At 35.0% G+C, this 14,981-nt stretch overlaps 1 protein-coding gene across 3 annotated transcripts in view; it reads left to right on the forward strand.

Moving 5' to 3' along the window:
* The window catches only part of LOC123546373 (condensin complex subunit 2-like), a 43,464-nt gene that overhangs the window by 14,338 nt on the left and 14,145 nt on the right, over nucleotides 1–14,981 (forward strand). For all 3 annotated transcript variants that reach the window (XM_045332588.2, XM_045332587.2, XM_045332589.2), the window contains exons 2-9: nucleotides 5,491–5,608; nucleotides 6,820–6,949; nucleotides 8,573–8,657; nucleotides 8,950–9,036; nucleotides 9,725–9,851; nucleotides 10,549–10,625; nucleotides 10,928–10,996; nucleotides 13,849–14,047. In XM_045332588.2, coding sequence (XP_045188523.2) covers nucleotides 5,497–5,608; nucleotides 6,820–6,949; nucleotides 8,573–8,657; nucleotides 8,950–9,036; nucleotides 9,725–9,851; nucleotides 10,549–10,625; nucleotides 10,928–10,996; nucleotides 13,849–14,047 — 886 coding nt within the window. In that variant the 5' untranslated portion in view covers nucleotides 5,491–5,496. The remainder of the gene's footprint in view (nucleotides 1–5,490; nucleotides 5,609–6,819; nucleotides 6,950–8,572; nucleotides 8,658–8,949; nucleotides 9,037–9,724; nucleotides 9,852–10,548; nucleotides 10,626–10,927; nucleotides 10,997–13,848; nucleotides 14,048–14,981) is intronic.

Raw genomic sequence — 14,981 nt, forward strand, 5'->3', positions numbered from 1 at the left:
AAATCAAGAGTCCCGACGGAACACCGAAATTGTGAACTTTAGGATCCCTTGCGGATTTTTGGTGTCCTCGGGATCCCGGGACACCGTTAGTGTCGAACGCTGTCAAAACATGCAAAACTTGTCCTTAACAGGAGGAAATTTGACAACCGCTAACAGGCTTGTCAGCAGTTACAGTTACACATCTGTACCTCTAGAATCAGATTCTAGAGGTACAGATCTGTACCCCTAGACACTTCCTATTAGTATTGCGCAGTCAAATTTACTAACTGAGCCGGGACACAGACAATATCATCAATGCCGTGATGGCTGAGAGGTCTAAGGCGCTGGTTCACAATACTGCACTTTTCAGTTGGCTAAACAATGAAATCGTTTTGACGAGTCCTTGCTATCCAGCGATTCTCTAAGTCTAAATGGACCAAATAACACAGTGAAGGGATGTAGTTCCATTAGATTTCTCAAACTTCAAACAGTTCACTGCATGAATGAAGTTAAGTTGTGTGAATTCCCTTTGCTATGACCAATATACGATGTAATCTGTCATATTTATGACTTGTAATTGTGCAATACTCGAATGTAACTCATTAAGCATAAATGTGCATTTTATGAATTGCGCAGGCTTACAAAGCTTGCGTAACATCCAGCGAAAGATAAAAAATAGTTCCACAGGGCTCCAGATAAGATGCGTATTAGCGTAAATTACGTATAGAAATAATGCAAATACGCATGTCTAATAATTTCTAAGCGTATAAAAACGTATATAAAATTACAGAAATGCACACAATGCTTTTTTAAAAACAAAATCTGAATCGTCTGAATCGTAACATAGCCGATCCCGATCAGCCTTAATTCTCCCACATTGAACGTATACACGCATCGTATGATTTCTATAAACTTTGCGTGGGTTTCTGCACACACACATGAATTTTGCAGTCAGTTAACAGATAAATTATCGGAAGAAGAAGCTCTTACTGGTTTGTTTAGTTACTACAGATATTAAAAATGATTTTAATTCTTATTTTTCGAGAAATAAACAAATTGGCGAAACATTAAATTGTATTTTCTTGTAGTTTTTGAAATCGAAAGTAGATCGTCTATGTTTGGCTGCTTTCACGAAACGAAACAACTTTTTTATGAAAAGATTTGAATAAGAGGTAATTTAACCGTAAACTTCAATGTCAGATACTGCCAATTGCTGCTAAATGTCTTCGTATCATCACAATTTGTAAAATATATTGTTGAAAATGGAGAAAAGTGTAATCGTATCCGGATATAATATTTTGGGTAAATATCGAGCTGTGTTATGAAATTTTAGCATTCATGTAACATACATGATAGATATTATTGTAACAGAAATGATTCTAGAATTTATTTTTATTACACCTACATATAATCTATGTCAGACTGGTATTCTAGTCCTGAGGCATGATCTGAAAGTAAAAAGATGAAGTGAAGTCATACTTTGGATATTGTAATACTAGAAAGAATCTAGATCGTAACCTTTCTGGAATTTTGACTGGTTTGGATAATTTGCTTACGATTCTGGTTCACAAAAAAATGAAACCGTCACCCATTCTGCTTTTCATGATGACACATGGCTTGATTTTTGCAGTCAGTAAGCGGATAAATTATCCCGAGAAAGAGCTCTTACTGATTTGTTTAATTACTACTGATTTTAAAAATGATTTTATTTCTTATTTTTCGAGAAATAAACAAATCGGCGAAACATTAAATTGTATTTTCTTGTAGTTTTTGAAATCGAAAGTAGATCGTCTATGTTAGAGTGCTTTGACGAAACGAAACAATTTTTTTTATGAAATGATTTAAATAATTTCACCGTAAACTTCAATGTCAGATACTGCCAATTGCTGCTAAACTGTCTTCATATCATCACAATTTGTAAAACATATTGTTGAAACTGGAGATTTTGGCGGTTATAAAGAAAGTGTATCATATCCGGATATAAGATTTTGGGTAAATATCGAGCTGTGTTATGAAATTTAAACATTAAAGTAACAGACATGATAGATATTATTGTAACAGAAATGATTCTAGAATTTATTTTTATAATACATACATAGAATCAATATCAGACTTATATTCTAGTGCTGAGGCATGACCTGAAAGTAAAAATATGAAGTGACAGTCATTCATACTTTGAATATTGTGATACTAAAAAGAATCTAGAGGTAATATTTAGAAATTGAAACATAAAATTTTCAGTTAGAAGTCGCACCAAAGGCTGTATCAAGGGTCTACATTTTCAAAATTTCCTTGTGGTGATACCCCAAACCCTAATTGCAGGAGGGGGTATCCTCCCACACCCTCCCCCCATATTGCCACTTTACAGTTTGATACATTTGCCCTTTTACCACCTGCCACAATGCCATTTCAAATCTGACTGCAGTTCAAAGCGGGAAGGAACACCCCTCCCCAAACCCACCCTGCTACCGACCACGTAAAAATGGCTCAAACATTTTTTCAGCCCAGTCTGGGCCTGTCTGTCTACATGAATCAAAACAGATAATTGAAAGTACATAGACTTGGGGACTACTGACATGGTTTTGAAGGGGTTAACAGGTCTGAAATAGAATAAATGATGGTTTTAACTAAAAAAGAACTGCATTTATTAATATTGGTTATCTTTTCCGAAATTGGTAGCTAGTCCGAGTAACTTCTCTTTGTTTCGAATGCGCAATTTTCCTGTCAGTGTAAACATTCATGACACTATATATTGACACCCAGCAACATTTACATATCTTTAAACGCAAAAGTAAGTATACTTTAAATTCACATCCCTTATAATATGATTGAACAATACCTAGCGTTTGACACGGTTATTGCCAGGCCCCTTATCTGTAAAATATCTGAACAGTTCTTTCGTCCATCCGTTACAAATTGTATGTGGCAATCCGTGCTATAAAATTTCAATATATAAATTTTCATATTCAAATTTTATCATGTGCGAATATATACCAGCCGATAATTGCCTGTTTTGGTAATGCCGGAGGCAAATGTTTACTGGAAAAATATTTATAGTCATGGGCAGTATCTCAGTGTCACCTGTCAAATTGTAGTTTGTACTTTCAACATTTTTATTTTTGCCAACCACTCTTCAATTTTAGAGAAATATATTGGGTTTAAATACTTGTATAATGTCAATCAAAGTTTTACTAGGCATCGATTGAATGTCCATTTCATCTATTGTAACAAAATCTCTGTCCAGTTGGGGAAAAAAACTAAAACCAAACTGAAACTGGTAGACTAGACTACCAGTACATCAATCATTAGCCGACTCTCAGGCCCTTCAGGCCTTTGATTTTTGTCAGGGCTGCGGGTGATCTTTTTTGTTGAGATTTTGTCTTGAGATATGAAAATATTAGAAATATTACATTGGAAAAAAAGCAGCTCGAAAGCAACTATTTCGCCAAAGTCGCCCCCTTGCTTACTGAAAAATACACAAAGTACTTGTGTTGAATATGTCTTATATGTTTCACATAGTCCGAAACCATGTACAGTGTCAGGAGTTGGGGGCACCTGTGTCCTATGGACACACATCTAATTCAGTATTGATTCTATTGAATAGATCATATTTTGAAACTTTTCTTCTAATATTACTAGATTAATGAGTATCTTCTAGTTTTTCAGCTTTATACAGGTTAATATTTGGCCATTTTCCATTAAAAAATGTCAGCATTGTGGTACTTTTAGTTTTAATTTTAAACATTTTTAGCTTTAATACCTGAACACGAAGTGCTCAGGGTGAGCTGTCCATCTGTACTCCATCATTCATCCACCCAAACTTGTCTTCAGATGGCATCTCCTTGTACTGGTCAAAATTACACCAAACTTGGTCAGTAGCATTCTCAAGTTTGTTTAAATGTTTCAGCTTGGTCCCTTTAATGGGCTGCCAAAGTTTAAGTGGAAAAATCTTTAAATGACTTCTTCTCATGAGCTGCTTGCTGGATCTTCATCAAAATTTGGTCTGTAACTGTAACATTATTATAAGGTCCTCTCCCAATTTCCTTCAAGGGTGTGCTTTGCCCCTTTTAGGGGTCGTTAGAGTTAAAAATAGAAATACCCTTAAACAACTTCTTCCTGTGAAAGTCTTGACTGATCTTCATCAAACTTGTTCTGTAACATGTTTTGAGGTCTTCTCCAAAATTTGTTGAAATATGCGGACTTGGCCTCATTCAGGGGCCACAAGAGCTAAAATAAAAAGTTAGACCTTGAAACAACTTTCATGAACTGCTTGATGGATCTTATCGAACTTGGTCTGCAGCATCATTATAAGGTCAGCTTCCAAGTTTGTTTTGTTTTGGGTGCTCTTAGCACCTATAGGAGACACTAGAGCTAAGCCTTCAAAATAAACTTCTTCTCATTGTAAGGTCCTCTCCCAATTTGGTTCAACTGGGAATGTTTTGTCACCTTAGGGGCCCTTAGAGCTATAATAGAAATACCTATAAACAATTTCTCATGAAAGGTTTACTGGATCTTCATCATCAAACTTGGTCTGAAGCATCATTGTAAACATTGTTTTAGGGGCCACTAGAGCTAAATACAGAAATATCTTTAACAACTTCTTCTCATGAACTGCAGGATGCAGATAACCATTATCATTGATTTTTTTCCCCTTTTGGGAAAAGGTCTGGTACCAGATAAATTGGGAAAAATAGCGGGGTTTTTACTTAGATTGGGAATTTTTATAGTTATTAAAATAATAATATTTAATATGCTTCTTCCTTTAATTCCATGTAAATAGCATCAAACAAACTGTTTAAATGGTTAAATCTGACATGGTGAATGTCAATGTAAGTAAGTTTTCCTTCTGCAATCATCAAAATGCAAACTTAATTTGGTCATTTGGGGAATTTTTGGATGATACTGTGGTCTGTGAAATCATTTAATTTCGTGGGCATGAAATTTTGTGGTTTTGGTCAAAATGGCAATTTCGTGGGGATATGAATTTGTGGATTACAACTTTTGAACATAAAGTAAATGGGAATTTTACTTGTTCGTTGGGATTAAATTTCGTGGATTGACTCAACCACGAAATCCACGAAAATTAGCCCCCCACGAATATTAATGATTACACAGTAATTGGGAAAAAAGATTGCATTTTTCAATTGGGAAAAGGTCCTTTTAGGGGTACTTTATAAAGAAGGGAAAAAATCGCTGATTATAAAGAGACCTTCCAAACATTCGGTCTGCACCAGATGTCTGTATTTTTCCACTCTGTTTTAAAAGACATAAAAAGCTTGTAGTGTTTGAACTGTTTGTCATCTGTCACACTAACTTATGTAGTTAACTTCTACTGCCTCTGGAACTTTCGACACCTGCAGCATATTATGGTCCTCTTCCGAAATTGCACACTCTCTAGCCTGTTTAAGCTCTGAAACTGAGGTGAGTGATCTAGTGCCATCATTGCCCTCTTGTATTTTGCTTATCTTTATTTTTGGACTGATTTTGATATGTGTTTGATATCTATTTCAGCGTGCAATGTCGGCCATGAGACAACGGGAGGTCCTATCTCCCATTGTCAGCACACCAAACATACCTCAAAGACATTCACAATCATCAGTCATCTCACCATCACTAGGCAAAGTTACTAGTAAGTATATAATTATATTACATAGCTATATATTATATAGCAGCTTGTTGTAGACATATGTTTCTCAGTAGCATGGCTTTTTTCCCATTTTGGGAAGAAGCTATAGCCTGTTTATTTTGGGAAATTCAAGCGTTATTTTGTTGGGGGAAATTGGGCAAATTCGGACAGGAATTTTTTTTGAAAGTGGGAATTTTTAGGAATTGTCTCCTAAAATTGTGAAAATAAAGCATGCTTTTGATTTGGGAAGCCACTGAATTTCGCCGTCTGTTGTAGGAGAAAAAGCCCCGAGTAGGGTTTGTGTGTTACTATGGTCCTTTCTAAGACACTGTTTTCACTGGAATATTGTATCTTAGGGTATCTAACTCTATATTTAGCATTAGAATAGAATTATCTAACAGACATTAAAACTTATTAAAATGTTTTATGTAGCTTACTACATCAGAGTTTTTTCACAAAGTGGCAGAAAATACTGCATATGGAAGTTTAGTTATAATAGCCTGGCTTGTATTTGGGTAAATTGGGAAGAAAAATCTTGATGTAGTCAGTTTTAACATAAAATCTTTGTTGTGATCCACTGTGTGAACACTAGATTAATATGATATCAGTGAGTAACAAAGTGTAGTTTCCTACTAGTTGGAAGCTTTTTTTTAACTGCCCTTGTCAGTGATGTGTAACAAGATGTTGTACTTGCAGTAAGTGAACTGTGACACTTATCTTGTATCTGTAGTTCAAATGACTTAAAAAAAATTGCAAATAACTTCTGTAGACTTGAACATCTGTTTTACAATTACTGGTAACATCTTTCCAGACATGGATATTGAAGATCAAAATGACAGAAATTTTAATTTTTCTCCAGATACTGTCCAAGTAGTTTTGTCAAATTGTGTGTACATATTCATTGATGGAAGTGGTTATTTATCTTAGGTTTCAAATGGTTTGTTGCCTGTTTCTGATAAACGTGTTGTTTAATTTTTGAAGATTATCAATACATGACCTATACTTTGATGATAGTTCTTGCATTTTCTAAACTGTTGTGTCCTGTTAAAATATATCTTTGACTGATTTTTATACCGGGTTTTGAAATCTAAGCCTCTCTGACACAACATGTATGCAAGTGACACGATGAATGTTTTTGGGGTGGGATGGGGTGTTTTTGTTTGATGCCATATAATCAAATTTTACAATGAATGACAAAAATATTTTTGCTTCAGGCGTCAGCAGTCCATCAACGTTACTGATGGAGCAGCAAGATGATGAACTGGAAAGGAAAGCTCGTCGTAGGTCAAGGGTCATGGACCTGCAGCGTAAAAACATGGGCAGTCCAAGTTCACCAGCTGACAGGTATGTCAAGTAAAAGTGGTAAGAAGTACCAATGTAATATTTTATATAGTTACTATATCTTTTAGCAGCTGCAGTGGAATCCATATGATTCTATACCATTTTGAAGTACCTATGTGAAGTTCGTTCATATTGTGTATTCAAATTTTCATATTTTTAGCAGCTTACAAGTTTTCAGAATCAGAATAATACTTTCTCTATATAGCATAAAATAGTTATTATTTGGAATTATATCTAAACATTTATGTCATCATTTTTAGCTCATCTGATTTTTTGAAAAAAAAAGATGAGTTATTGTCATCACTTGATCGGCGTCGGCATTGCCTGGTTAAGTTTTATGTTTAGGTCAGCTTTTCTCCTAAACTATCAAAGGTATTGCTTTGAAACTTGGAACACTTGTTCACCATCATTAGCTGACCATGTACACCAAGAAACATAACTCCATCCTGCTTTTTGCAAGAATTATGGCCCTTTTTGGACTTAGAAAATATCAGATTTCTTGGTTAAGTTTTATGTTTACATCAGGGTTTTTTCCTAAACTATCAAAGATATTGCTTTGAAACTTTCAACTGTTGTTCACCATCATAAGCTGTCCCTGTGCAGCAAGGAATATAACTCCATTCTGCTTTTGCAAGAATGATGGCCCCTTTTGGACTTAGAAAATCTGATTTCTTGGTTAAGTTTTATGTTTAGGTCAGCTTTTCTCCTAAACTATCCAACGTATTGTTTTGAAACTTGCAACACTTGTTCACCATCAATAGCTGACCCTGTAAAGCAAGAAACATAACTCCATCCTGCTTTTTGCAAGATTTATGGCCCCTTTTGGACTTAGAAAATATCAGATTTCTTGGTTAAATTTTATGTTTAGGTCAACTTTTTCTCTTAAACTATCAAAGCTTTTGCTTTGAAACTTGCAACACTTGTTCACCATCATAAGCTGACCCTGTACAACAAGAAACATAACTCCATCCTGCTTTTTTGCAATAATTATTGCTCCTTTTGGACTTAGAAAATCAGTTTTCTTGGTTGAGTATTATGTTTAAGTCAGCTTTTCTCATAAACTATCAAAGCTATTGCTTTAAAACTTGCAACAGTTTTTCACCATCATAAGCGGACACTGTACATCAAGAAACATAACTCTATCCTGCTTTTTGCAAGAATGATGGCCCTTTTTCGACTTAGAAAATCATGGGTAGGGCAATATTTTTATTATATAAAAAAATCAGATGAGCGTCAGCACCCGCAAGGCGGTGCGCTTGTTAATCTTTAAATTTTTGTAATTGTACACTTGGGATGACATTTGTTTCCAGGATGATTTTTCTTTCCGTATGTTGTGTCGAGGGTTCATTCTATGTTACCCTTATAAATGATGTTACGCCATGACATTGGTTAAACAAACATTAGAATAACATTAAAATGCATATTGGTGTTTGATGTATTGATCACAGTGATATGTGATATCATGAAAAAATGACCAGTTTCCCTTCAGGTGTTTATTATTTCTTTGGTTATAACAACAAAGAAATGCCTAATTTTGCCCTGTCAAAATATTATGGCTGTTTTTAAGGGTTGCTCAAGTACTGTGTTTAGAAATGAAGTTATGTTTTGCTAATTGCTATTTTACAGAAGAAAGTCTCTGCCGTTGAGTGGCTTTTCCACAGCTCAGCTTACAGAACATTATACCAGCTGTATCAAATTGTCTGCAGAAAATGTAAGTTCTAAAAAGAAGGGCTGGGCATTTATATATTGCTTCATATTTTTTTGTTCAACTGAAGCAATTCTTTACGATCAGGCTTAACCTATTATTGATTCTAACATGGATCCACTGACATAATTATTGCATAATAAATAAATTATTTGTAAATAATTTTAGGACTGTAAAGTTCAATGATACTGATTTTAATAATAGATATTAATTAAACCCAGGTTACCATTGTTATGTAAATTTTGTGAAATTTTAGATTTCAACTGAATTATGAAAAAAAACTGTTGTGTATTTTCAGAAAATCAATGCGAAGAATGCATTTGGTCTTCACCTGATAGATTATATGTCAGAATTGTTGAAGAAAAAAGAGCTTGAAAACTTCCAGGTATATACTATACACATGCAAACCACATGAACTGTCTTGTTTGCCATATTTAAAGTTAATTTAAGTCTTTTAGATTATTACTTTATCTTTGTATATACTTCAGTGGCGTGTTTGTCATTTTGTCAATAGAAAACAAAAAAAAAGAAGAGTAAGAAAATTGTAAATTAGTTTATGAGCATCATATTTCGTGCAAATAGTGGATTATACCACTAGACATAAAGACAGCATGTACACTTTCAGCAATAAGATGTCAGTACACATGTACAAACATAAGTGTATAAACAGTATACATCTCAAAGTTTAGACTTGTGTATTAGAAGTGCTGTATACACAGGGAGTCAGTGGCACAGTGGTTAGCAGCCTGGTTGGACTACAATGCCAGCAGTCTGGGTTTGATTACTGGTCGTGGCTGATACCGCGACTAGTGTTCAGTGCTGGGTGATTACTTAAATTGGTGCTGTTTCAAGCAGTATCGGCCTAGACTGGGTGCTGGGGAGGTAAATATGACACCTGTCGTATGCTCCACTGGAAATAAGTTATTCCATCCAGTCCTGTTTGGGACTTTCCTGGACTACCCACATTAAACAAGAAACTTTACTTTACTTTTTATATGTTTAAATGGAACCAACTAAAGTTGATAATTGTTGGAAGGAAGTAGTCTTTTAGATGCTGTTGTTATATACTGTAGGTTGCTAGTACAACTTTAGATGCCAGTGCAAAGATTTACGCTGGCAGGGTGGATGCAATTCATGCAGAAACATACAAAGTTCTCAGTGGCCTAGGGAGAGGGGCAGACAAACAGAAACATTCACAAGGTAATTGAAATAAGATCAAGAGCACTTTTTAAACATTAAATAATGTTTGTTATAAATGAAATTTTAAAGGACATGTCTACAAGTTCAGATTTTTTTTCTATTCCATATATGGATATACTTGTATCTGTTAAGGTATTGGAAATAAAAGGTGAAGACAAAAAGATTTAGTGAAAGCTAGGCAGTATGTATGTTTTATTAAAATTATAGAAAAGAGGTGTTTCTAAGGATGTAAAAATTTGATGCAGTTAGAAGGAATTTCATAGTAATTTAAAAGAGTATTGAACTAGTTGAGCAATAGATTGGGAGTAATATCACTGTGTGCATATACAAAACAAAACAGACCAATCAGTACTCTCCTTTGTTATAACTACAGATATATTTTATCTCGAGCTTGCTGGCGGCAAGTGATCCTGCCTTTGTGATCATCCATACAAGCTGATCATGGTCTACACTGTATGCATAAAGAAAACAAACCAGATGTATCAGGTACTGCAGTGTGGTGGTATTTATGGCCACTCTCTCTTGTTATTACTGCATTATAACTGCAGTAAGTATGGGTTAAGGTGAACCTTCCTTCAGAATCCCTGCTCATGTCTCTATGGCTGACTGTTATTACTTATAGCGGATTTGTTATTTATACAGTATTGGAAAGGTTAAAAAAGCACTGCAAATGTTGATGAAACATTATATATTGTAGATGATGAGGGAGCAGAAATGGAAGAAGGGGCTGAGGGTGAACCCAGAACTGATGAAGTACAGAAAAAGAAGAAAAAGGTAACAAAAAATGCACTTTCTTCTCATTTATTGGAAAATTGAAACCTTGAAATTTTCTTTTTCCAAACATTAAAAAAAATAGTTTGAAGGCGTGATATTGGAGGGTTTAAATGTTTGTGCAGGGAGAGAAAATTGAAGATCATGGTTTAGTTTTTGTAACTTTGATAAGAAACAGTAAAATAGTTGCTTGTGCACTTAAGTGTTCTGTCTGAATAATAGGGAATAAAACATTCACTGATGACCAAATGAAGTAATGTACTTTTAGTTATTTGTTAAATGAAGGTACAAGTATCATATTTCAGCGGAAAAGTAAAACAGTGGAGACAAATCTAAAGAACATCAATGTGAACAAGTTTGATCTTGAGTTTGAGGTAAGCTGTTTGAATATAGCTTTTAACTATTTAATAGCCCATAATTACAAACGTCTATGATCAGCCAAGAGTAAAAAATGGACAGCAGGAAGTTTGAAAGATGTTTGCTCTTAATTAAGGTGATAAAAATGGAAATCACTTGTAACACACAGTAAAAGTACCGTATTTTGGTGTGTATAGGTCGCGGTAATGTACAGTCCGCATCTAATTTTTGCTCTGGAAATGGTCGGAAAATTTAACTTCTAGCATATTAGTCGCAGTTAAATTTCGGATTTTTTCCCCAGCAATATTTAATATTGTAACGATCTAGCCATTATCATTTTAACTCCAGATATAAATGCATGTAGAATGTAGTAAGCTATAAATTCACGCATATTTATATATTCTTAGTCCGATACCGGTTTGCATGGATATTTAGACTTTCTTCTGCGTATTTTCATGCTTATGATATCTATAATACATACACCATGCTAGAGTCATTGAAATACACATACTATCTGTTGCCCTGCCATCAATGCCATTTCTGGCAAGGGATACAATTTCCTTTCACGAACTTGGCAATGACGCCATTTACAAGATGGCAACTCTGCCAAGACAACCATGCCATGCTAGGCACCGTATGCCAATGATGATGTCATCTACCCGATGGTGACACCATGACAACCCTGCCAAGCTAGGCACCGTATGCCAATATAGCCAGACTTGATGATGATGTCATCTACCAGATGGTGACACCATGACAACCCTGCCAAGCAAGGCACCATGTGCCAATCCAAGACTATAAATACTTGGCAGACCTTGGCAGTTTTGTCAGTACCTGGTAAGAACTCACAGTGACCACTTGTTTACATCACACATCCAAGTATGCCAAAATACCTTATGAATGTTTTCCAGCTACCTAGCCTAGATGGTACAATAGAGCCACATATAATTGGCAGAGTTTGGCTGAAATGGTTACCTTCCCAGCTATGAAACTAAAATAAATTCCTCTAATAAACTACATATCTCCTGACCAGATATAACATGACATTCATAACCCAAGAATAAAATACTATTTCTTATTTCCCAATACACCTGGGACCCTGAATAAACTGATTTCTAATTACTATTCTACCAATACAAGACTACCATTATTTAGACTTAACGCAGATTCCTTTCAACTACATAGCTTAACTCTATTCATCCTCCGAGAGCCAGAATCATCAACCGGATTTCCTGACAAGACCTATAGGCAAGACGTGACACCGTTTTTGTCAAGCCTCAAATATTACCAAGGCAAGACGTGACACCGTTTTGTCAAGCCTTTCTATACTCTTTAGAATTTTCTGAACTACATCTAGACGAGGAACTTTTGACTGGCGTAGGCGAGCATTCCAGACCGGACTTAAACGAGGAACCAGGGCCAATAATACAGATAGACCACATCCAATTTTATTGTTTGTGAAATGACATATAAATAAATCACTATGTTTTAACATTATTTCAGGTGTCCGTGTAATTTACTCCCTATTATCTCCCTGTTTTCCCCCACGTGTGTTTGAGAAGAACCCACGTTTGGATATTGATGTGTGCGCGGGCTAGCAGACCCCGTGTACGTTTCAATATTTACCGGCAAAAAAGTTATGGCGGCGGCCATATTGATGCCGCGGACTGAATTATTATCAGAACCTGATTGGTGGAAATCGGACTGTGTTATTTTCGTTCCCAACCGTTTCGTACCAACAGTAGTATCGGTGACAGACTACATCAAAGAAAAGCGGCTTTTTGACACTAATTGGCAGCAGACGTCTGTTATCATGCAAGTTTAAGTGTGAATTGTTTGCACAGCAATTATAACACCTTTCCGTGTCATGTAATTAACCGCGTTCTTTTGATTCTGAGTAAAAAGATTAACAAAATATCTCTTTTTGGATTTTTTTCTTTTATTTAAAAATCAAAAGTAAAAAATAATCATTCAAGCTTTTTAATACACTAAGAATTAGTATAAACAATGTTTGGAATGGAGGACGGATCTGTCCAGATTTTATCCAACCCGGAGTACATGTCAATGGCGTCCAGTAAAACGAAAGTAGAAACAAACGTAATTCAGACTGCAAAGACATCTTTGAATTAAAGTCATTCGTAATTTTAATAGTCTGTATGGGTTATTTACGACATATTTGATTGAAAGTAACCGCTATTGGTTGAAAAGCCGCCGATATTGATATTTTTTATCCATTTTGTTCGTTCGTAACAGATGTACGTAATTTTGCGAGAGCTACGGTCAGAAAATTGGCCCGAAAAAAAAATGCTGGCAATGTTCTGTCGTATAGGTCGCAGGAACTTTTTCAGGCAGCAGAATGGGTAGAAAAAGTGCGACCTATACACACCAAAATACGGTAAAAGAAATGATATTAAGCAATAGAAGTTCAAACTAATATTTGATGATATAAGAAGCTATCGTAAATTGTTATTTTGATCATTATTTCAAAATCTTCTATAATAGTGCCTTTTCCTCATTTCAGGTGGATCTAATGTATGTTTTTGTAACTAAAAGGAAATTTCATATATATCATTTAGTTGATACAAACTTTCATTAGTCTAAAATATAGGGTTTAATGAATTTTATACATCAGTAATATTCCAGAATGTGTGCTCTAAGTCACCTGCTCTTGGCAGAAGAGATATCTGCTTTAACTTGAAGCCTTTAAGCAGAGAAAAAAGGCGTTTACCTGCCTGCTATCATATAACTAATATTGATAGAATTTCTAAGAAACTATTACAGATGACCATAAATCCTGAAATTCTGTCTTCCTGTTTGAACATATGATTTGACACATTTTCCAAAGAGATTGGTGTTGTTTGTTTTGCAGGTTGATCCATTATTTCAAGTAATGTCTGCAGCGTTTGATGAAGGAGGAAGCAGTGGCTTGCTTTTATCTAATTTACGCACTTTCGATAACACACAGCGACTTGTTCTTGATTCTAACACGCTGATTAGCCCCACTGATGACTTAGATACATCGAGAATTGAACAGAGAAAAGAAACAGTTGATGTGTCAGATTATAAAGGTAAATTTATTTTATTTATTTTTTATGGTTTAACGTTGCACTGACAATTATAGGTCAAATGGCGACTTTCCAGCTTTGATAGTGGAGGAAGACACCCAGATGCCTCTCTGTGCATTTTTCCAGCACAAGCGAGCACCTGGGTAGAACCACTGACCTTCCGTAGGCCAGCTGGATGGCTTCCTCACATGACGAATTCAATGCCTCAAGTAAGGCTTGAACCCACATCGATGAGGGGCAAGTGATTTGAAGTGAGGGACCCAAACCACTCATCTACGGAGGCACCGTATTAAGGTAAAAAGAATTTTTGTATGTTTGGGGATGACCACTCATGTTCTAATTAATCAATCATTTATTAGAATCAGTACTACTATCTTAAAGGTGGTGAATAGAATTTTGATCAAGTAATGGAATATTGCAAAAAGTTAACATCTGTCATTTACTCTTGTTTTTGTTTTCTGAGTGCTTAATACATTTTAGATCTTAACTGGTTCGTTTTTCCTATTTTGATTTCAAAACCAAGATAGAATTATTTGAGCATATGTATAAATTTGATAAAGATACTTAATAGCATTATTTGAGCATATGTATAAATTTGATAAAGATACTTAATAGCATTATTTGAGCATATGTATAAATTTGATAAAGATACTTAATAGCCCAGGAAATTATAGGTATATAAGAAATATTGTATTATAGTTGTTAAAGAATTGCATTGACAGTTGTTTTTTTAAGTTAGTAAAATTATTATTACCTCCCTTGGTCTGACAGGATTGAGCAAGATAGATGGTATTAGACAAGTTCTGAAGCTACACACTGTTTTAAAACTGGCATTTTGGTTAAGATTGTTGAATTATCCAATTATCTATCAAATGCAAATGTAGAATTAGAAATTACAATGAAATCAAATGTTTTACTTTCTTAGTATCAAATGGGG

The sequence above is a fragment of the Mercenaria mercenaria genome, chromosome 9 (assembly GCF_021730395.1).
Source record: "Mercenaria mercenaria strain notata chromosome 9, MADL_Memer_1, whole genome shotgun sequence".
Taxonomy (NCBI): Eukaryota; Metazoa; Mollusca; class Bivalvia; order Venerida; family Veneridae; genus Mercenaria; species Mercenaria mercenaria.